This window comes from Knufia obscura (assembly GCF_036327395.1).
Source record: "Knufia obscura strain CCFEE 5817 isolate CBS 148926 chromosome Unknown scaffold_6, whole genome shotgun sequence".
Taxonomy (NCBI): Eukaryota; Fungi; Ascomycota; class Eurotiomycetes; order Chaetothyriales; family Trichomeriaceae; genus Knufia; species Knufia obscura.
The window spans coordinates 1,103,624-1,125,650 of record NW_027042692.1 but is presented as its reverse complement, the minus strand read 5'-3'; the positions used below and the strand labels follow the sequence as shown (position 1 = coordinate 1,125,650).

Here is a 22,027-nt window from a genome sequence, read left to right as displayed (position 1 = left end):
TATAATTGGTCACATCTCGACACGCTATTGCGAATCCTAAAAGTAAGAACCTCTTCTGTTTCAGCTTTCGGACGTCCTTCGGGCCGCGCGAGCAGCGCCTTCGTGCGGTCGCCGTTCTGCTGCTCTGTCGAGTTCTGGTTCGGGTGTTGAGAACATGACGACAGCACCGCGATGGACCAGGTCAGCGTGGAACGCGTTCTAGCTTGTGATAGTGAACACTAATCCGCTAGCGTTGTGTGACAGCAACAATATTGGTATCCTATCACAATCAACCATTGCCCAAAGCCGGGTCCCACCGTGCTAGACACCTCTGTCGAACTCGTTTTTGTTGCCTGAGCAAATTCAAGCACGAGACCACAACAGAGAAACGAATCACAATAATGTATGAAGCAATCCAGCGAAATGTTGCCTCGGACAACATATCCATATCGTTCGATTACTCGCATCGGAGACTTCTCAGCTGATCATTTCATTGAGCGGCAACAACTCAAAACTGACACGGCCATCCCTGCGTGTTTACTCCTCAAGGTTCATGCACATCATGTGTTCAGACGCGCTACGGTAGCTGGACGTGGTAGAAGCATGTCAACTTGCGAACTCACAGCGAAAACAACCAGAACTCGTTGTTGATTGGAGAACCTTGCCATGATCCAAAAGCATTTACATGCGTTAAGCTACGGCAGACCTGTGCAACGTCTGGCACGGTCCGCTTCCTCAGCTCGTTCTGACTAGTCTATGATTCATGAACAAGACCACGCCGCTGATGTCTCCAGGTGAACAGTCAAAGTAGCAGTATGGTGTGAGCAAGATAAGTGCCGACTGGCACGTCAAGCAAACAACACTGAGCCAGGTTTGTGGAGTGCCTATGGACTGTCAGACCAACTGAACTCAAACTTGTTCAACACACGAGGTTGCCCTCGAAGACAGACATACGCCAGTGTGCACGAGCAGCATTTCAGTCGTGTTTCTGCTAAAGAAAACCCTCAGCTGAAAAGGACCGGCGGAGTGCGCTCGAATCCATCTTTTCATCAAGTATAAATCCACATGGTGTGACACGAAGTTTGAGGGTAGTCATATCATTCTCCAAGCAGTTGTTAGATACGGGCGGTGAGCGGTCGCTACTAAATAGTGCGACCGTAACGCTACCGGGAGGCTTCCTTGACTGCATGCTCAAGCGTCGCATACGGGGAAGAGGCAACTTGCTGCCCCCGCTACGCAAACCCTTCTAGCAGTGAACATGTCGCATAGTCGATGCAAGCATTGACGTCTAGCTCTAGGACGTGGCAGCCAGCACAGAGCTATTCTACAATGGATCCTCGCTTTGTCGATTTGTAGTTCTTGCTTCGGAGGGTCTATCACTTGCGCAACTTCGGTACGATCTATAGCCAGCCGGCAGGGGTCGAGGACCTCGGTGGAGACGATCCGTCACTCGCCTCGATGTCACTTGCGACACTTGATCTCCCCACACAGCAGAATCCGCCGATATCATGACTCCATCCTGTGGTCGGTCCGTTGTCAGAAGTGCTGCGAGTTTGAAGACTAACGGCACGCTAGGAACAGTTCAACAATATCTGCCACAGGCAAGCTCTGAGGAGCAACGAAACAAACAAGGGAAGCATCCTTCACTGTTACAGTGTCCCCTACATCCCACTGCTCCATTTTCTAGATCGGCCACTCTGACTCTGAGGCAGCATCGATGCTCGGTTAGTAGCAATGTTTAGCACTTTGGCGAGGACCTTGCGGCAAGAAGGGCTCTCGGAGCTTGAAGGGCAATTTGGGCACTCTTCTGCTGGCATCGTTCGGCTTAGCCAGAGATTATGGTGCGTACAGAGACTCTACCCTAAGCGAGCAGACTCGCTAGAACTGTGCGTAACTCCCTCACGGGCGGTGGCCGATGGCAGACTCCGTTTCCCGGCCTGGCTTCTATCCCGGGACACATATCGCGAGAACCAAAATTTCGCTTTCTGCGTGTGCGGCCCAATCGTTATATTGTCAATCATTCTAATTGGACACCATAGATTGCGGAAAGGGGGATTTTACAAGGACACCTGCCAAACAAAGCCCCCCATGCACTAAGATTCGCGCCCGCAGCTAACGAGGTGGAATGACTGAACCAGAAGATGCGATGCTTTCGGCATCGGAGATCAACCTTCTCCAAACTCTTAGTGCGGGTTCAGCGTAGGTTACGGCACGCTTCTCTCCTAACTCCTGCAAGCCTTCTTGGTCAAAGAGCACCTGACCTCGCACTCATGCGGGCGTATGCAAGGTCAATCCTAGTTCAAGACTTGGTAGGTCTTAGTGCTCAAGCTGAGCCGCAGAACGCTTTGCTTCAGGGGCGGATCTACTACTTGCCATGCATGGCAGGCAAAGCATATGTAGCAAGATGAGCGACGACAGTGAGCAACTACAAGACCTTCAACTACCTCACAGACTCTTACGGTCAGTTTTCTGCCAATAAGCAAAAGCATGTGTACCTTGCGGCACATCGTTCACGTAGCAAGACTCCTGGGCCACTCTTGCATGGCCAAAGGCTTAAAGCACTCAAGTTACGGCTCGCGCCGCGCAGAGGTTTGACTGCTGTTGGTCAACCAGACTTTGGGCGGCAACAGCCTCATCCGGCAGCTCCAGGGTCACTGCGACTGCGATTGCCTGCGCTGCGAAGCTGCTGTGGTTCATTCAAGGTAAGAACAAGCTGCGCACATTTCCACACTGGATGCTAGACCACGCACGATCGAAAAGGCTCGCAAACGGCGGGATGGGCGTCAGCTGCACCCCCTCTGCGAATATGGAACCTAAGACTGGTTCAAGTGAGGCTACTACGATGCTTAAGGGGCAGCAAGGATAAGGCCACAGATCGTCCATTGCAGTGTGTGTGGCATTGTTGTTTACCTCTGGCTCTCTATGCTTAATTCACCTCCTACACTGTTCACAACGGACTCTTTGCAGTCACAAAAGGGGCTATCCACGCGCTCCACCGCTCTGTCAAAGATGCTTTGCGGACACGAGGTGGTCAAGCGCCTCCTCATGTCTAATAGATACATTACGCTCGGTCCTTCTATTTCACCACTCGAACAAGCTCCCATCTGTGCTCATCGCAGTCTCATGATACCTGCACACCATGGTGAACGGTCTCTCCTTAGCATTAGGACACGGAACCTGAGCTGCGAAGACGGCCACAATAAACTCACCCTAATCAAGCAGAATCGCAAGAACACACTGTTACACAGACCAACCCTGAGGTCAAACCTGTACAGCCACAGGAATGAAGATGCGAATACGCAGCGCTAACAGACTACACCTAAATGCCAACACTAACCACCCCTGATCTAGTCCGTCTGACAACGCCTTCCCCTTCTCATGCCCTCCTGCACCACGAGACGTACACGAGAACGAATCACGGATTCAAGCAGAGCACAACAGAACCTACATCTCAGCCAGCAAGACCGAAACTTCCCAGAGCAGACTGTATAGCCTCTGCCATTGCGAAGAGCCCTCTTTGGTGCTTCGAGCCGCTACGAAGGCACGCTATGATCCTGTTGAAGCAATCGTATATGGATATGGCCCTTTCACTTCCATGATCCAGCAAGTGCGGAGGGACCATGTTGCCGAGCAAGCAGGAAGTCACGATTCAGCATGAGAAAGGTTCGGCTGCGCCCGAGGGAGGCGCGACCGGTGATAAGGAAAGTACGACCCCCAAGGAGGAGGAGGCACGACCCAGAACAAGGAAGGCACGACCCAGTAGGAGGAAGGCCCGATCTAGAATAAGGAAGGGACAATTCAGAGGGAGGCAGGCGCGACTGGTTGGGAGGAAGGCACGATCCAGCATCAGGAAGGTGCAACTTAGTCTAAGGAAAGCACGACTTCCCACAAGGAAGGCGCATTTCAGGCAGTATCAGCAGGTGCGATCGCCGTGCAAAGGCCGGGGAAGGTACGATTTACGCTCGACAGGAGCAATGTAATATCTACTCGGCGGCCTGGCTAGTGTTAACCACAGGTTTCTGGAGATGCTACGAGTTATGGAACGCTCGAGTGCCAGCTGTGAGACCAGCTGTCGATTGTCGCTGCATGATATGGGATATGGGATATGCATGCTCGGTCTGTCCGAGTGGTGACTGGCAATTGTGATAACGTGACTCGATCAGTGCCAGTGATGGTTCAAGGAAGGGTCATCGGTATGGTGTATGTCGTTCACTGATGAGAGGAATCGCTCAAGGATACAGGGTTCAGGTTCGAAGATGCTGGCTAAGTTCTGGTGCTCTTCTACTCATATGCCATGCTCTTGCTTCGTGCGCTTATCTCGACAATCTGGATGTGATTCGCCACACGCATGACAGAGGAGTAAACGCAGGCTAGCTATGCTGTCAGTGTCTGTCAGAGAGAAGGCGATGGGCTATTGAGACAAGCGGCCGCTATCCGTGAGAGACACGATAGCTATTCAAAATTTGAGATTTGGGAGGGTCGGCTGACCATGCATGGGAGTAACGAATAGTAGCAATGAGGTTGGAAGGTATTGATTGCTTGAGCGACCAGACCAGAAGTGCCGGGTTGTCGCCAACTATATGCTACATAATAGAGGTGGCTGGAGTTGTACTTCCGTCAAGGAATGCTGAAGCCCATGTGCTAGACCAGCCATTGCTCGGGGTGCAATCGACGCAATGTTGAGACGATCGCTTCATCTACGCCGGTTCTCGGAGAGTATCTGTGGTATGCGGCGTGGTGCTTGGCGTGACCGTCAGATTCCCGCTTCCTGCATCTCACTTCACCAACACCCTCACACCCATAGTCCCATGCTCAGGCTTCGGAACGAAGTAATCGATCTTCGGATCCACAGCCTTCCTCGTAGTCTCATACAGCTCAAACCGGAACTGTCTAAACATCGTCGCGAGCATAAGGTACAACTCCGCGTACGCGAGATGCATCCCAATACACCGTCTACTCCCCTTCGAAAAGCTCACCATGTACTTCTCCAACTTCTTGCTCTCGTTGCCCTGCAACCAACGATCCGGGTTGAAGGTGTATGGATCCGGGAAGACCTCAGCGTTGTAGTTCGTGAAGCGGTTGCTCATTCCGACGTAGGAGTTCCGTGGGATCACCCATTCTTTGTAGTGCATGTCGTGTCGGGTGTTTTTGCGGGGGAGACGGGACATCACGCCGACGGACATGCGGAGGGATTCTTGGATGACGGCTGAGAGGTATGGGAGTTTCTCGAGCTCGGTCCAGGATGCGATCTTGTTCGGTTGTGGTATAGCACCGGAAAGCTCGTCCTGCAACTTGGCGAGGAGGGCAGGTTGGTCGAGGAGGTGGAAGACTGCTTGTTCGATGGTGAAAGCGGTTGTCTCGAGGCCCGCAGTGAGAAATAGACCTGCTGTATCGAAATGCACGGAGAGAGATTTATCCTTTTCGGGAAGGTCGAGGTGCGGGTAGTCTTCCATCAGCACCTTGTGGCCTGTGCCTTCAGCTTTCGAGGTACTCTGTGATTGTTCTCGGATAGTCTCGACGCGCTGCATCAGATTCTGCAAGAATTAGTGTTGTGCTAACCAGAATTGCATGGAGTCTAACCTGCATAAATTGCATCATCAAGTGCATGTTGGAACCTGGTGATAGCATCGACATCGGTATCAATCTTGTCATCTTGACCATGCGGTCGACGAAGCGGTTCTCTCGCCACATGAAGAAAGATGCGGACATGGCGCTCTGTGCTCTGAAGAATGCTTCACTTCCTTCGATATGTGTCAGATGCCCGTAAGGACTGCCAAACATGTACTCTGTGATGAGGTCGGAAGTAAGGCAGCGTGCGAGCACAGATATGCTAGCCGGCTGGCCAGATGTCTTGTACTCGGACAGGCGTTGGCAGAGCTCTTCGACACTCGATCTGACGACTGATTCTAGTTTGAGGACAGCGGGCTTGGAGAAGTATGGGTCGAAAGCCTTGCGTCGGACTCTGTGAAGAGTGGAGGATGGGGTGAATTGGAGGTTGTCTGGGTCACGTTAGTATTGTGCTGCAATACCTCTCTGGTTGGGGCGTGTTACCTAAAGTCACTGGAGGTCTGTCGATATCAGGACTAAAGTTATATATCTGATCATGAAATTCAGGATCAATGATATGCAGCTCGTTCGGATTGACTCGAATGATGGGTCCTAGATCGCAGAGTGTGAATATTGGTACGCGAATGGCACTTCGAGGCGCAAACCATATTGCTTGTGAAGCTGTCCGATATGCTCGCTGAAACGTCCGTCTCGATACACCTCCCAGTATACCTCATACCTCGAACTGTGTCAGCCTCCGGAGAGTTGCGATGAGTACTCGTACCATCTTGTGAACGCTGCCAACTTTGGTCCCGGGAACTTCGCCAATGGATGTAATGTCAATCTGTAGACTCCTCGGAGGACGAAATACAAGCAGTAAAATGTGGGAAGAAGCAAGAGGGCATTCATGATCGCGGTAGCGTCTGCCCTCAGTGTGCGATTGCGCAAGTGTCAGAGTGTATACAATGTTGCAAGAGACATGATCGTGCTGAAGCTATATAGCAGCAATGCTAATCATGGTGTAGCATTCAGACATACTGGACGCCTTGAGCATGGATGTGCGTAAGGTTATCCCTGTGGTCTTCGCTAATGCCGAGCAGGGTGGTCTTCTGGCATAGAGGTTGTGGAGGTCCTGCATCATGGGCAGACATCGTGATAGCGGAAAGTACTTTTGGAAGACGTTGTGGTGGAACTGAGAAGATGAGCATCAGGGTAGTATCGCGTGATCGCCAGGGGCCGAATCAGCTCCTCTGTAAAACAACTATCCGAACGGAGGACGGGCAACCGTACAGCTTAGCAGCATTTACCTAGTTGTCGGTCCATCACAATGCACTGTATCGTCGCTAAGTTTTGGAAGAAGCTCGTCGGTGGTATCTGACAGGCCGAGAAGTGACTTCACCACTTCTAGAGCGTAGGGAACTTCGTACTGCTCGTGGTGCACTATTTAACGGCGCAGCGTCTTTCTACGGCAAGCTTTTCAGACAGACCCGGAGACATTTTTTTTGCAGAGGAGGATTAGTCTGCGGGCGCACCAGGCGGACGACCAAAGTGGCCGGATCAGCGCTTGATGTTTCAATATTCGACCGTAGTACTCCGGGCCTTCCAGGCCTGGACTTTGGGCCTACGATACTGCTTAGCGGCCTGCACCTTAGGCTCGTAGCGCCCAACGAAGCACAAGCATGAATTTGGCCAGTTTGGTTGTCCACTTGGGGCTAGCGTAAGGATTTAGCCGAGGTAGGGAGTTTAGCCGAATACAGTACATGCAGTGTTACGTACCATAACAGTATCCATACAATACACAGCGAGTGCCTTTCATCCACAAACCTTCAGCCGCAAAGGGCAGATATACATTGTGCTATCGATGCGGGCCGACGTCCCAATGAGTACCACCCCATTACTTTCCTTCGCGATGCTCTACATCACGACAGCAACGTGGTCATCCATGTACTTGGAAATATCTCCCAAGAAGCACGCCGCTATGATCGAGATACCGCCGAATGCAATGCTCACCAAGTAAACGTACTTGTAGCTCTCCGCGTAAGCCAGCTGACCAGCATAGACGACCATGTTCCATGCTGTCTCATTGCCCTCGATGCCAGGAATTTCGTACAGTCGGTCGATCAGTGACTCGGATGTAAGCAGGATGGCCTGTTCAATGTAGGTCTCGTTGGTGATTCCCAGTTGGAACATGGTACCGCCGATGTATTTTATAGCATTAGGGGTAAAATACCGTAAATACACGTTAAAGTACGTGGTATAACCGATACAGCCGCCGATCACCCGTATTGAAAGCGTAAGGGCCGCGACCGTAGCAATGATGTCGTCGGGACAGATGATCGTCGTAATGATCGAGGCTGGCACGACAATACCTCCGATACCCAGGCCTGCGATGACGAGCAGACCGTACATGAGGCTCATGTTGTCGCGGTTACCGATGGCTAACGCACCACACCCAGCTGTCATGACGATACTAGCGCCGATCATAAGCTCTCTATTGTGGCCGCGAAGGAAGGACAGAAGACCGAGGACAATGACTGCGCCGGCAAGGATCGAAAAGCCGATGGGCATACCTCTCAGCCCAACTTGGACCGGGTCGTGACCGTAAACGTTGAATGCTTGAACGGGCCAAAACATGAGCACGGAGAAGAAGTTGGCACCGGAGATGGCAGTGATGATGAGGGTGAGGACGAGGACGCGGGCATCCTGCTTCATTCGAGATGGGAACATCGGAAACTTGGCGAATTTGATCTCCCAGATCGGGAAAATGATGAAGAGTAGGAGGAAGCCAATGATGAGCGGAGCGAGGACGTGTGCTGAGCCCCACGAGTATTGGTAACCACCCCATTGAAGACCGGCTGTCGCATGCATTAGCTACGAAGATCAAGAAGGGTGTTCGACGAAGGATACATACCGAGGAAAAGAATCATGCCCACAATGCTCAGGAGGCCTCCGACATAGTCGATTTCACCGAGGATCTGCATTTTGCTGCGGCCCAACTCATTTGGTCGAGGAGGAGGGAAGTAGAAGAACAAGGTGCAGACGAATCCTGCCAGCGCCCAGATGCCGGCAAATAGGCAGCAGTATCTCCAAGAGCTATTTTGAGCGATGAGTTGTGCATAGAGCACGGATGGACAGAAAGGTACGATGGTGAAGACGAGGACACCGACGTAGGCACCTCGTTTGCGTGTGGGTGCGAGCTCGGAAGTAACGGCGAGTGAGGTCAACTCGCAGATACCGGCTCCGGCTCCACTAATAGCCATGCCGGCTATTGAGTGTCAGCAACAGCCGCCTAGCAGGATGTTCTAGACTTACCGATGAACATCTCCATGCTTTGAGCCAAACCAGCAATGATCATAGCAATGACAAGGAGACCGGATCCTATCAATGACACATATCTTCGTCCTATGAGATCGGAAAGCGAACCGACAAAGGGACAGACAGCCGCTAAGGATATTAGGTTGGCCAACACGAACCATACCCATCTGTCGAGGCCTCCGATATCACCGTAGATTAGTGGTGGGATTCCGCCGAGCAAGTAGACAGGTATCTGTGAACCGGTCCAGAGGAATGCCATGCCAACAAGAGCTCCTATCCTCCGTTTTGTCATCTGGCTTCGATTAGCATGACAGATAACAGGTGTACATGGAAAGCCGCTTACCGGAGGCTCATGATCATGATCAGCGTCATCACCATACGTTCGAAGGCCGTTTTTCTCATAGTATTCTGCATGTCCAGGTACTCTTTCGTTGGTATGTATCTGTTCGACATGTTCACCATTGATTGCCTTATCGACTCCTGTATCACTGCTGCGGGAGCTGCTATCGTGCGCGATGGCTTCTTTCTGGCCAGCCATGATTGCCATGCTTGGGCCGAATGTGCCGGAGAGGAGTCAGTATATGTTCTGGCTGTAAAGAAGAAGAGACAGCTGTGGAAGATAGTGAACGAATACTGAAAGACTGTAGAACAAAGTTGAAGATAATGAAAAAATCTTGATGGCGGATCATCTGGTTGAGGTATCTCCCTAGCACAAAGAAGCCGCGGGACTTCGCTCTCACGAGCATGTCGATTGGGCCGAGATGCACCAACACACGGCGGGGTACTCTTTGGATAAGATCGAGGCGTGGATAGCCATGCTAAATATTGGAAATTTGAGTCACCGGGGGTTGCATTTCAAGACACAAAGTCTCCATACTCGTGGGCTCGCGTGGCGGCGTGCATCGACGACGCACGAATCAAGTCTGAGATAAGGTTTGATATTGAGCCTAGGGCCAGATCCAGTTCAGGAAAGGATGTGTATCCGGGCCTGTCCTAGTTCCTGACTCTCGATTGGTGACTAGCTGGTTTGGGCTTGACAACCTTCCGGGTTGCTGTAAGATTATTTGCAGGACCTGCGTCAAGGTTAATGAGCCTCAAGTATGTTTCGACGTCCTGCTTCTCGTATACACGAGCAGACTTTCGAGAATCGATTAGATATCATGGAAATGATGGAACAAGAGCAAGCAAAGACTTGACGGGTCTTGACGTTTGCTTCGGGGGTCTTAGGCTGCAACGGCGTTGCTTACGGAGTCCTTATCAGTGGGGTCCTCCCCAGAATGGAGTGCTGGGGCTGTTCCACTTTCTCCAGAGTTCGCTTCTCTCCAGTTCTTGGAAATTTTGAGAACGAACTTCTTGGGTGCTCCAGGAGGGTGCAATTTGCACATTTCATCCCATATGCAAAACGAGATACAAAAGTGGTGGTATCGTGTTTGTAGGGAAGTGGAAGTTGTCCGTCGCAGACCTCCCTTGAGGCTTCTGGGCGAAAGTGCAGAGGCAGATAGCGCCTGCCTCGGTAATTGAGGCGCATACTAATGCTGGTCGGTTGCTGGCCGAGGTAAGCACACAAACCCTATTGGCCAAAGTATCGATCCTTTATCCGCAGCTCGCAAGTTATGCAGAGGCATGACAGCTTATTTCCAGGATGAGTCGAGCGGACTGCAGCAACGATTCAGGAACATGCATACGCGTACTCGCACCTGTGTCAAATATTGTTTGTTGACCACGCCCTGTCACGGTACCTTGTATATAGGCAATTAAGGCAGAGCTGTCTCAACCCGGTACTGCCACCAAGCAGTCTATGTGCTTGTCGTCTGCAAGCCATTTCGTGCCAAAGGTCGTCTGAAGCGAAATTTCCTCCTTTCAACGGCAGAAATGAAACCTTCCGGGTTCCTACGGAAGCCTAAGTGCTCAACCGCCAGGCCTCAGACAGTGATCGCATGATATCCTCGGCCAAATGGTATTGTCCTGTGCTCACGCTCCAGGATATTCATCGCTCGTGTGACTGACGGATGTGCAACCTCCCAAAATATATTAACCGTGTTCCGAGGTACATATCCCTTGTGATGGCAGTAGTGGCTAAGAATGCTTCCTACATCAGCAAGGCGCATATGCTCATGCTTCGACTGTCGTACTGGAGTACACTGCGACCAGCCCAAATTGCTGGTCAGGCATCTGGTGTATGGGTATGTGAGAGGTTCGTTGAGCTCATAGAAGCTTCGCTCCGAAGAGCTTGGCAGAGCAGAGCAATGAGATACCCATTGTCCCAATGCAATAATACAATCCGAATTTGTCGTTGCCCGTGCGTAGACGGGAGAAGCTCAGAAGAGTGTGGGCAACCTTCAGTAGTCGACACTGAACAATAGGCTTGGTCGTTACCCAGAAAGTCCTCCACAAACGAAAGCATCCCTTTCCCTGTCAGCCCTTCGCTCCTTCACCTTTCTTCACGATATTCTCAGCCACCTGATCCAGCCGCTTAATGTACTCCTCCCGACTCTCACCCTCCTCCCTAACGACCTTATTCGAGCTCAAGCACATATTGAGCTTCGCGATGGCATGCTGCACCCCTTGCATATCGACAGCCGCACCAGGACGAGGCAGACCCAGTTCATCCAACACAACCTTCTCCTCAACCGTCACCGCATCCATATCATACAGAAAAGCATCGGCATTATTCACAATGAAGTCTTGGTCCCCGCCCTCAACATACCCTGTTCCCCACCCATTAGAAACAATAAGCACAGCATAAGTATTCCCAGGCTTCACCATCTGCGTGAAGCCAACATGAGACTCCGAGTACGGAAGCACTTCGAGATCATTCTCCTTCACAACAGGCTCCACGTGCTTGTTATGTGCCTCCATCATGATACTCGAGATTGCGCCGCCGTGAACCGTGTCCGGAAATCCATCGATCCCAAAGCCAGAAAAGAAGACAAGCATCGATATCTCAAGCTTTGGATGGCGGAACTGCTTCATCGTGAATCCCTGAACGCCAGATAACGTATCATTTACCAGGTGCTGATGTTCCCGCTGGGAGGCATTTGCCGGCGCAGTCGACCGTGTAATGGGATATTCGAACCAGTTGTCCCTTCGTAGTTGTTCGCATATTGGCGCGTCCTCTAGTATCTCGTCTATCTCTTCTTGCATTTCTGTGTATTCTTCTGAGCCTCGCTCGTAGGGCGGTTGCATATATTCCCATGTTATAATAGCTGCGCCCGCCGTATAACCTAGCATGGAGGAGAGTAAGACGAGGGTGAAGTTCCTGATGCCACGCCGTATGGGACCAGGTTGCTTCGGTTGTGCTGCAGTCTGTGCTACAGCGTGCGCTATGGTGGATTGTGGTATGTAGGGCAGAGGTGTAGCTGGAGTGGTTTGGACATTGGTTGGGTACTGCGATGGATGCTGGAAATACTCTTTATGAGGGCCATGGTTGTCATGTTGACGTCGTAGCCGTACACGAGGTCGGAGAGTCTGTAGACGTATGCGAGGCCGTCGCCCTAGATATGGTCGCAGTGATAGCATTGGTGATACAGTATGGTCAAACTTGGACGGCGCAACTCCCTCTGTCCGGAAGACTGGACGTCCTTGGCGCTAATGTGATTGTCGCCGGAGAGAACGATACGACGAGCACTGAAATGTCAGGTCAAGGTCACAAACTCACGAGACGATACTTGGTCAGTTCATTCAGTCAAAAGAGAAAAGATTGCCGATATGCATGTTGCCATGTACATTTACTGAGTGAGATGATGTACAGCATGCTGCGGCACTGCCGCCTCATGGGAGAGGTTCCGAATAGACGAAATCTGCTAAATCTACGTTGCTACCACCATGCAAAGCATGCTTCGGGATAAAGATGTTTTCGAAAGCTTAGGACTTCTAGCGATTCCTTTCCCAGATGCGTGTCGCCCAGAGCAGGCGCAACGAGCACGATGCTCCATACGTTGCTTCACATACATGAGTTTCAGCCATTGTAGTATCCAGCAGAATTTGGAACGATAATGGATGGAAGCAGTGGCTGATGTCCATGATATTCTCGCGTGGCTTGTATGTACTCGACCACATGAACGCCTGGTGTAAGATATACACCTATCCCGTCCTTGAGCTTATTCCATCTCTGGACTCTCGGGATGATTTTCAATGCTGCCGTCCCAGAACATGCATGATTCAATCGCAAATAACCATTTCTGCCGACATTTTCATCGTTTTCAGTTGAGGCTTGACTGAACCATTGTCGGGTATTGATCGTATCTTGAAATCTGTGGCCGAAAAGACTTTATGCGGTTGGTGCTGGGTTCATCTGATGAAGTGTGTCAGTCTTGTCCTTCTAACGATGGCTAAAAGGACGCTCTCGTACCTTTCTCTTGCCGCCAGTCATTGTGACGTTGACGAATCGTCGGGTGTACACCATTCGCTTCTTCGCTCTGCCCTTTGGCAGCTTCTTCTTCTCTTGTGGCTCAACCTGTGAAGGCGGGCGTCAGCTACTATTTCGCAGTGTCCATATCGTCCATCGATTTGCTTTCTGCTTTCGCCACCTTTTCATCGAGGAAGGGATTGTCGCACCTTTGGTGTCTGAGACTTGACCTTGCCGGCACGGGCGAGAGATCCGTGAACTTTACCCATGATTGCGGATGGGCTGTAATTGCTTTCGAGAGGACTTGAGTGATGTGCTTGACGGATGAGATGGAGTTTGAAAACGTGAATCAGAGGTGACGGCTGCGCACAGTCGCTGAGCCATATTAGGCTTAGCGTCTTGGCATCAGTCCAGCCTGAATCCTGAGTCAAGAGCCATCATGGGCAGGCATACAGGAAAGCTGATGATATCTAATGATTCAGACGGTCGTACTGCCTGGAAAGTGCGAAGGATCTGTACTAATGCTTCATGGGTTACACGACGCTCAGTACGCCTATTGGCGACACATGCAGAGTCTATCAGTCAACTCGTCCTCCCATCACTCGACATCCTCCTTCGAGGGCAGATCGATAGCCCGATAGAGCAGAATCAATGCTGATGCAAACTCTCCACCACCAGCTAGTTGGTTGATCCTCTCCCACTCAACCTCCGAAACCTTTTCATCATTGAACCACCACCACTTGCCATCTTCTTCTTTGCGCTTGCCACCAGGGGCTTTCGGATCGTCCACCAACTTGCCTTCCTTCTTGACAAAGCTGGTATAATGACCACTGTCAGCACTAGCACCTTGATGCGCAATCACGCCTCGAAGTTCATACAAGCCGGACTTGTTCGCGCCATCGTCGGCTGCCAGCTCGGGGTCGATGGCGGCAACCAGATCTTTCCTTGCCTGTTTGAGAGTGGCCTCCTTCTCAGCCTCGTACTCTGCATCTGTCTTGTAGACATCAAGATCACCTCCTCGTGGTTCCTCCTTTTTGTCCTTCTTCTCCTTGGCATCTCTGAGCTTGGCTATCGGAGCAGCTTCCGCAGCCATGGCCGCATCGTGCTTTCTGTCTTCTTCCTGCTTGTGAGCAATCTTTTGTCTCTTCCGGGCTCGCTCCATGTCTTGCTCGTCCTTCCGCACATCCCGGACCTTGTCGCGAACAGGTACCAATCGCTTCCGCAGATCGTCGGTGCAGTACTCGGAAACATCCAGCTCTTCAGGGAACACAACCTTTCTCATAATCTTAGCCTTCTTCTGGACGTCCTTTCGCCAGAAGAACCGGACGAAGTGCACTGTCAGGTATTTTGGTAGACGAGAAATTTTGGAAGTCTTTGTGTACAGAGCATCGGACCCTAGCGTTTCGCTTCGCTTCTCGATCTGTTCTGTTAGGCCGGCTTTGAGACCTTCTGAGAGATGGTTGATGGATTGGTCAATGTGGCAGTTCAGCTTGAGAAAAGATTCAGAAGAGTGCTTAACTTCTTCCATCTCAGCTGCTGCTTCTGGTGGAGCGAGTGATGTCTCGAATGAACCCTCCATGTAGTTCTCCACGAAGCCTAGAGAGGCAGCGCCTGAAGTATCGCCCTCCATCTTCAACCTGTCTCGAATCTGGTGAATAATCTGCGACCAAGCCTCTTCAGCATCCTGTTGCGCATAACCCTGACCGGTTCTTGACTTCTGCGCGAATTGAGGGTATGCTGTTCTCAAGGCATTCAGAAGCATCATGGGCGGGAAACCTTCTTGCGTCTCTCCCATCTGCTTGTAAAGATCTCGTAACGATCCAACCAAATCGCCAGACGAGCCAAGACCACCAAGACCATACTGTGCCAAATTCTGAAGGTTTCCTCCGCCGGGTGTGTCTTTGTAGCTGGTCAATAGCTGCTGCATCTCTGGCATACTCTTCAGCACCTGAAGTGTGGAATTGAGGTAGCACGTATTGCCCAAATTCTGCAGACCAGCTGGCGTAGCACCTTCTGACTGGGCGAGTTCTGCTTCTGTCATGTCTTCCAGGAACTTCGGCTTTTCTGTTGGTGCCACCATCATGCCCTTCTCGGACGACGAGCCACTCATCAGGAAGACCTGATTCGGCTTCGTGCTTGCAGCAAGCTTAGCCATGTCTGTGTCATCTTTCAGTCTTCCGCCTTTTATCAGCACTGTCTGTCGTTCTGGCTCTACACCAGTCAACGAGTACAGCTGCATTCGCAAGACCTCGCCAGTGGATGATGGGTCGAGATCGACATTGTACTTCTTGCCCTGATGTTTGACGATGATTGGTATTGTCGACATTTTGAACTGAACTGAATCTTCGGATAGCAGAGCTCGAGTGGTAGACCTTCGTCTTCGTGGAATAGAAGTAAAAGGGTACTTTGAGTGGCGCCGTTGTTTGTATGAATTTATATGAATCTGGCACATGCCCGCGAACCGCACTAAACACGCAGGCACGCAGGCGTCATTGGATGACGCTAGAAATCGTGCTCAAGCCTTAGAAGCCTCAGGCAAGCAGCAACGTCACTTGTGCTCCTGCCTCGCCGGCGTCCGCCTTAACCTTGGCCCGCTGTCCAGCGCGACTGCACTTTGGGGGAGGTTACGCGGGGTGTTCGGAAGCAATTCATTGGCAGGAGCATTGCGAGGGCCAAAGTACCGCTACTCACCATTGTTCCGGCTCGAGCATCCTTGAATTCTGTTGACAAGCAACGCACCCTTCCTCTTGTCCTCACATGCGACCGTAGTGCATCATGGTGCGAGCCAGCAGTCCGTGAACCTTCCAGCAAAACTGACGCTTACACAGTCGCAATCACTCCGGCCATACCTGCAGTGTGTGCGATCATCACTCACTGCCGCTCTCTCGTTAGCCAATTTTGCTTCCCAGGCTTCCGAACGGCACAATGTCCCAGAAATCGAGGCTGCTACATCCCCCGAAGTCTTACTCAACTCGTTGACGATAGCGAGGAACGAGAATGAGAAGGTCCTGATAGAGTCAAGCATAAATAGTGTGCGTGTGAGCATACGCATAAAACAGGCAGATGAAATTGAGCATGTGCTGGTACACAAGTTTACTCGGTTTCTCACCCAAAGAGCAGAGTCGTTCTTTATCCTAAGGAGGAAGCCGGTCAAGGTACGCGGTGGAAAGATCGAATTCGGGCCAGGCTGACGGTGTGACAGGGCTACGATATCTCCTTCTTAATCACCAACACACACACAGAGGAGATGCTGAAGCATAAACTGGTGGATTTCATAATACAGTTTATGGAGGAGGTCGACAAGGAGATCTCAGAGATGAAGCTGTTCTTGAATGCAAGAGCTAGATTCGTGGCAGAATCCTTCTTGACACCGGTAGGTAACCTCCTGCTGTCACGGAGTAAAGCTAACGGGTGCCGTAGTTTGATTGATCGTACTAGAATGCTTTCCCAGTCACGTTCAATGCACTCCAGGCCCACCGACATACCGATAGCGGACAGACGGACAAGCAGGCATGGATCTGGCTCTTTTCTATGTGAGCGTTCCTGCGATGTTGAGGCTTCCGCTGTGTTGTCATGGCTGCTTGGTCGACCAAGCAGATACCATACAGATACACCGTTCTCAAACATGGCCAAAAGTGACACGGGCTGCCTGGCCTCGCACAGCGGGTCGTTGCCTCAGAAGCATGATCCACTGGACGACCTTGGAATGGACGACATCGCAGACTATCATGGCACGTTTGTCCATGCGCGAAACTTCGTGAGCGCTGGCGAAGGCGCAACAACAATGACCCTGTACCTGAACCAGTGCAACGGTTTTGCCACTAAGCATGTGAAAAATGAAGAAAATGAAGAATCACCTGACCTTGCTTATGCCATGCCTCTTCCTTGCAAATGCTGCGCAAGCTGACCTGGTTGATAGTTACCATGTACCGCTGAAGCAACCTGCTTATTCGACTCCCACCGACATTGCGTTGACATCCACACCAGCAGCTGAAGGCCGGTCTCTTCCTATCGCAAGCCCTCACTTGTTGCCTGATCTGCCTGCAACCTTCTGTTCAGTGACTGGTCACTCGTTAGAGAACACAACTTCACTCGATCGTCACTGTGTCACGATGTGGATTGGGTATGCCTTATGTGCTTCTATATATCCTACAAGGTACAGACTTCAACAGCTCCATATCACTTAGCTGCAATCAACCAGCGCATATACATTCCAGATCTACTCACCGATCTAACGCAGTTGATCCGCCTATTTTTCTATCTATTCGCAGCCTCAAGTCGATCTTCTGCACCGATCATGGTCACTGGCACCTTTGCTTTCCTGAGAGGACACCCGAACGCTTCGTGGTCGACGAACTTCCAGAACCCTTTCGGCAACGGCTTGAATGCTCCTACACAAAGACAGGCGAACAGTGGGTATGACAATAGCTACGGACCATCGGCTCAACCTGGTCAAATCAGCCTCACAGTGACCGGCTACCTTTACAGCACTGGTAAAGCAAGAGATCAGTACAGCGGACAATATCTCGAGCACCTGCTTCAAGCCAAGAATATCAACATCGCAAACGCTCCTCCCTTCGAGCAGGTTACAGCCCAAACAAGTTATGCGAATCATGGCGTTGTCAAGATCAATAATGTGAGAGACACTCGCTCCTTCTGGCAGAAAGCACATATCTAACGTTCTTACCATAGATTCCTTTCACTGTCTCCAACCAAGAGATAACGCAGTTCATTGCCCACTTCTCTTCCACCCCAATGTTGAAGAAGCACGACTCCGGCTATCCGATCCATATCATTATGGAGAAACCAACCGGCAAGACAATGGACTGCTATGTCGAGTTTCCAACTCATGCTGCAGCGTATGAGTGCGTCCGCCGCTTCGAGCATACCGCTTACCCAGGTCGTGGCACCAAGCTTGGCACCAGAAACGTGAGCCTCGATCTCAGCAATCAAACAGAATTAGTGGAAGCTGTCTTTCCACGAGCTCGACTAGTCGAGTTCGATGCATACAGCGGACGACCCACGATCTTGCCTCTAGACCAATACCCGCATTGTGGCTGGTCGGAGGGCTTCAGAGGCTACTTCACACTCGAAGAGATCTATGGCATAACTCGCTTCGCGGAGTGCCCCTCACGCTCTCCATTTGTGTTGAAGTGTCACCAGCGCGTCTACGAAAGCATGATCACAACACTTTACAAGTTTCCATGGGCTGCAGTGAAGACCTACACCATTCGTGCACGAAATGCATTGTTCGAAGCTGCGTACAAGCAGCTCGGCATCCTGAGCAGAAAAGTGGGTTGTCCGACAGGGCCAGCCAGCGATACATCCTCAATGGTGCTCCACGGCTACAATGGGCACGGCTATTCTTCTAGCATGAACTCTTTGACATGTGATCCAATGGAGGTGCGAATGAACAATCGCGAAGTCGGCCTCTCACAGTCTTTGCTCTTCGACCTGCTATTTGCGACAGTCAATGTACCAGGTTTCAGTCTCCTGCAAAAACTAGCACTATGCCAAGCCGCTGGCAGTTATGGTCGTGGCATCACTCTGCACAGTTTGAGCGAGACATGGCCATTTCAGACACTAGAGCCAGCACCAGGCACTCCAGATCATATCGTCAAATTTTGGCTCGAGCTCTTCGACACAGGCTTTGACATCATGACGTTCGAATATGAGCAGACCGGGTTTGAGGAGTATTTAGTGTTTGAGCGCAACATGGTGGGCTTCCCGATCGCGATATGGACACCCAGAGGCGTTGAACTCTCCTTCAAGGACGCTATTCAGATCGAGACTGCAGTCGTGATGTGTTACGTCAGTCGTGGCCGTCAAGCTTGGGCTGCAGAGAGACAGATTGATGTTCAGCCTTGGAAGACACATACCTTCGAGGAGGTAATGACGCAGATTGCGATCGAGAAACACGCTGACCGAGAAGCGGAGAAGACGCAGGCACGATCCAAGTCATTTGCACAGACAGACACCCAACAAGTGTCATCAAAGACTGTAGGTGGCTTTCGACATGGTTCAATTGGACAACACAAGGAAACTGATGGATCTGGTCCGTTTGGGGGGCCAAGCCCAAAGACAGACAGCAAACTCAACGCTGCAACAGCAACGAGCTTTGTGCCTGCCTCAGTCAGCGGTACAAGCAGCAGCGAAGGCGGAGTTGGCATCGATACTGGCAGCAGCACCTCGGGGCAGACTGACATATGGGGCCGTCCGTTCCCACCTACGACCACCACCAACCACGCTCACATTCGATCTGCTACGAAGCCAGCTGTTGGTCCACCCCAGCTGAAGATCAACACGAAGGTCGCAAACACAAGTGGCAATGCATACGCCCCTCCAGGACTCAGCGGCTCAGGCACAACCACAAACTTCACAAACCCCTTTACCGGGTTACCCAGATTCGCTGTCCACGAGACCTACGAAGAATCACTGACTTCAGCAGCGATCTCTCCACGTCAAACTTCATTCGGGCTCAAACAGCCGACACCCCCCTCCTTCGACCAAAACGCTCCAACCAGACACCGCAGCAGCATCGTCCTCACCGGCATCTCGCGACCCCCAGGAAGTCAAGATCAAGCCACCTCAACTATTACTGATACCGCCTCCCAACTACGCAACCTCTCCCTCGCAACCACCACCACAACAAACACAACGATCCGCTCTCCCGAAGACAACAACAACAGCGCCAGCACCCAACACCAGTACCCCTCCGCCTCCTCCTTCTCCTCCACCGAACAAGTAACACCCAGCAGCATCGACGATCCCTTCAGACCAGCGGTACCAAAGCGCATCCACACTGTTCCTGATATCGCTGCTGCTCGGTATGGTGCCAGCACCCACCATCAAGACTTCGGTATCATCGGCAGCGGCACATATCGCTCAGGAAGCAGCTCGAATGCCGCCACCGCAGGCTCAAGCTCGAACGAGAAGGTGAGGGCGCAGAGTATTCCTGTTACGGGGGCCTCTGGCGCTGCTGGGTCAGGCTACATCAGAGGTGAACATGGCGATAGAGATGCGTTTGGATTTGGGTATGGGTATGGTCATGGTCTTGATGGACGGCTGAGCGCAGGTGAGTTGTGGGGTGGAGGTGGCGGGCAAGGCCAAGGTGAGGGGCAACGACGATACCGACAATAGGACCTGGTATGCACCAAAGACTTGATGAGCTCAGCGTGCGTTGTGGCCTGGAGCTTCCGTGCTCCGAGCTAACGTTTTGGTTGACGTTCTTGAGAAGGGAGCTCACACAAGAAAGGAAATGGCGTTGATATTGTTGATTGGCAGGTGCTGATACGCACCAGATGTTGTGCTTCTTGCATTGGTTTAGTCAGTCGTGTTTCTTGACTTGGTGATTCAGATTAGCGTTGATTGAGCACATCATGATCAGGGAGACATGATTGTTGCTTTCACAGCAAAAAATGGCATTGTTTATGGATAGAATGCGCCCCTCTTGATTGATAGACTTCATGTTCTTCAGACGAGCATCTACAATCCACTCTAGTTGTATTGGTCTATGTCTACTTGTATTTTCTTGGTTCTATCATGTCACAGGCGCCGTCGCTCGTACTGTACCGTGTCGTTGCCAGATAATTTACCGGAACACCTCGACCATTAAGTAAATTCGTGATCGCAAACAGCAGGCGAACTAAGACTGGACCTAAGCGGCTTCAGCAGCCTCGGCGATGGTAACGGGCTTCGTAGCCTCCGTGAACGCCTCAGGCCACATGAACGCCTTCTCCTCCTTCCTTGGACTAAGAGCAGAGAAGATAGGAACAGCGTTCTTGCTGCTGGCTCGTCTCCACATGTTGGCGCGTGGGTTGAAGGCAGCGGGCAGACCACGGCCCTTAGTCTTCTCGTCGTCGATCTTGGCGAGCGTCATGATTTCTTTCTGAATATCTGCGAATGTGTCGAAAGGGATGTACTTGATGCTGTTCTCGATGCAGTATTCCTCGAGTTTGAGGCCTCGTCGAGCGAAGAGGACGTCTGCTTCTCGTGCAGCTGGGAGATCAGATACACCGTCACCGATGAACACGATCATGGGGATGGTCCCGTTGTCGGCTTCCAGCTCGGCTAGAGCTCGTGCTTCCTGCATGGAAAGAGCCTTGTCGTGGCCGAGATGGGTATCGTGTTTCCAGACTGCTTCCCAGCTGTGGCCGTCCTCGTTCTCGGTGATCTTTACGTCGTTTGCAACGATCTGGATGTGCTTGCTCATGTCTTCACCAATGAAATGGTCGAGGACTTTGCGAAGCATAGGCTTCAGACCGGCTGAAATGACGTTGAAGGGTATGTCGTTGTTTACGCAGAACTCGTGGAAGGTCTTGAAGTCCACGTCGATGTCAAGACCTGATTTCATGACTTCGAAGCCGTCTTCGAATGGGACGTTAAGGGAGGCGTATAGCTCGTCGGAGACTTCTCTGAAGGTTCGCTCGCCTTCTTCCATCTGCTTTGCGAGGACTGCCCTTCTGTCGGGGCCGCAGCCGAAGTTGTCGAAGAGTTGATGCCCTGTGTCTTGCATGAAGATTGTCCCGTCGAAATCTGTATGGTGTTACACTGAACTCTTGCTAAGTTGTATCTCCACTAACCTGAAAAGCATATTATTTTCCTTTTCGTGCCCATGTTGGCGGTACTCGACCGGGCCAGCTGTGGTCTTGCATTCATCTTCTTCTCAACAACTGGTGGGGGAGTGACTGCTGAGGGCGCCATGTTGCTGGTGTAGGTTGCCTTTCTAACGTGTGTAGAATGGCTTCGCTGTTGCTGCTACGGTGAGTAGGGTTAGAAGAACACTGGTACAACAGACAACGGGACGGTAAGACACTGCAGTGAACTAAAGCATAAGTT

The 22,027-nt window shown here is 51.5% G+C and overlaps 8 protein-coding genes across 8 annotated transcripts; 2 read left to right on the top strand and 6 right to left on the bottom strand.

The window, feature by feature from the left end:
* Positions 1-4,754: 4,754 nt before the first annotated feature.
* On the bottom strand, positions 4,755-6,677 carry PMZ80_005914 (uncharacterized protein; the record flags this gene model as incomplete). The annotated part of the gene is made up of 5 exons (XM_064874331.1): positions 4,755-5,513; positions 5,560-5,978; positions 6,031-6,138; positions 6,192-6,265; positions 6,565-6,677. The coding sequence occupies 5 exons, from the start codon at positions 6,675-6,677 to the stop codon at positions 4,755-4,757; spliced, it is 1,473 nt and encodes a 490-aa protein (XP_064730053.1).
* A 763-nt stretch (positions 6,678-7,440) lies between these two features.
* Positions 7,441-9,379, bottom strand: PMZ80_005913 (uncharacterized protein; the record flags this gene model as incomplete). The annotated part of the gene is made up of 4 exons (XM_064874330.1): positions 7,441-8,381; positions 8,438-8,791; positions 8,839-9,133; positions 9,185-9,379. 4 exons carry the CDS (start codon positions 9,377-9,379, stop codon positions 7,441-7,443), a joined length of 1,785 nt encoding a protein of 594 aa, XP_064730052.1.
* Positions 9,380-11,256: 1,877 nt separating this feature from the next.
* Positions 11,257-12,360, bottom strand: PMZ80_005912 (uncharacterized protein; the record flags this gene model as incomplete). The annotated part of the gene is made up of 1 exon (XM_064874329.1): positions 11,257-12,360. The coding sequence occupies one exon, from the start codon at positions 12,358-12,360 to the stop codon at positions 11,257-11,259; it is 1,104 nt and encodes a 367-aa protein (XP_064730051.1).
* Positions 12,361-13,111: 751 nt separating this feature from the next.
* rps30a (40S ribosomal protein S30) lies at positions 13,112-13,458 on the bottom strand (the record flags this gene model as incomplete). The annotated part of the gene is made up of 3 exons (XM_064874328.1): positions 13,112-13,135; positions 13,193-13,297; positions 13,399-13,458. 3 exons carry the CDS (start codon positions 13,456-13,458, stop codon positions 13,112-13,114), a joined length of 189 nt encoding a protein of 62 aa, XP_064730050.1.
* Positions 13,459-13,787: 329 nt separating this feature from the next.
* Positions 13,788-15,515, bottom strand: UBP6 (deubiquitinating enzyme; the record flags this gene model as incomplete). Its single annotated transcript, XM_064874327.1, has 1 exon — positions 13,788-15,515. One exon carries the CDS (start codon positions 15,513-15,515, stop codon positions 13,788-13,790), a length of 1,728 nt encoding a protein of 575 aa, XP_064730049.1.
* A 449-nt stretch (positions 15,516-15,964) lies between these two features.
* On the top strand, positions 15,965-16,618 carry ARC19 (Arp complex subunit; the record flags this gene model as incomplete). Its single annotated transcript, XM_064874326.1, has 4 exons — positions 15,965-15,967; positions 16,018-16,344; positions 16,392-16,562; positions 16,610-16,618. The coding sequence occupies 4 exons, from the start codon at positions 15,965-15,967 to the stop codon at positions 16,616-16,618; spliced, it is 510 nt and encodes a 169-aa protein (XP_064730048.1).
* An 868-nt stretch (positions 16,619-17,486) lies between these two features.
* Positions 17,487-20,329, top strand: PMZ80_005908 (uncharacterized protein; the record flags this gene model as incomplete). Its single annotated transcript, XM_064874325.1, has 2 exons — positions 17,487-17,825; positions 17,882-20,329. 2 exons carry the CDS (start codon positions 17,487-17,489, stop codon positions 20,327-20,329), a joined length of 2,787 nt encoding a protein of 928 aa, XP_064730047.1.
* A 517-nt stretch (positions 20,330-20,846) lies between these two features.
* Positions 20,847-21,892, bottom strand: PMZ80_005907 (uncharacterized protein; the record flags this gene model as incomplete). Its single annotated transcript, XM_064874324.1, has 2 exons — positions 20,847-21,724; positions 21,772-21,892. 2 exons carry the CDS (start codon positions 21,890-21,892, stop codon positions 20,847-20,849), a joined length of 999 nt encoding a protein of 332 aa, XP_064730046.1.
* Between the last annotated feature and the right edge of the window lie 135 nt (positions 21,893-22,027).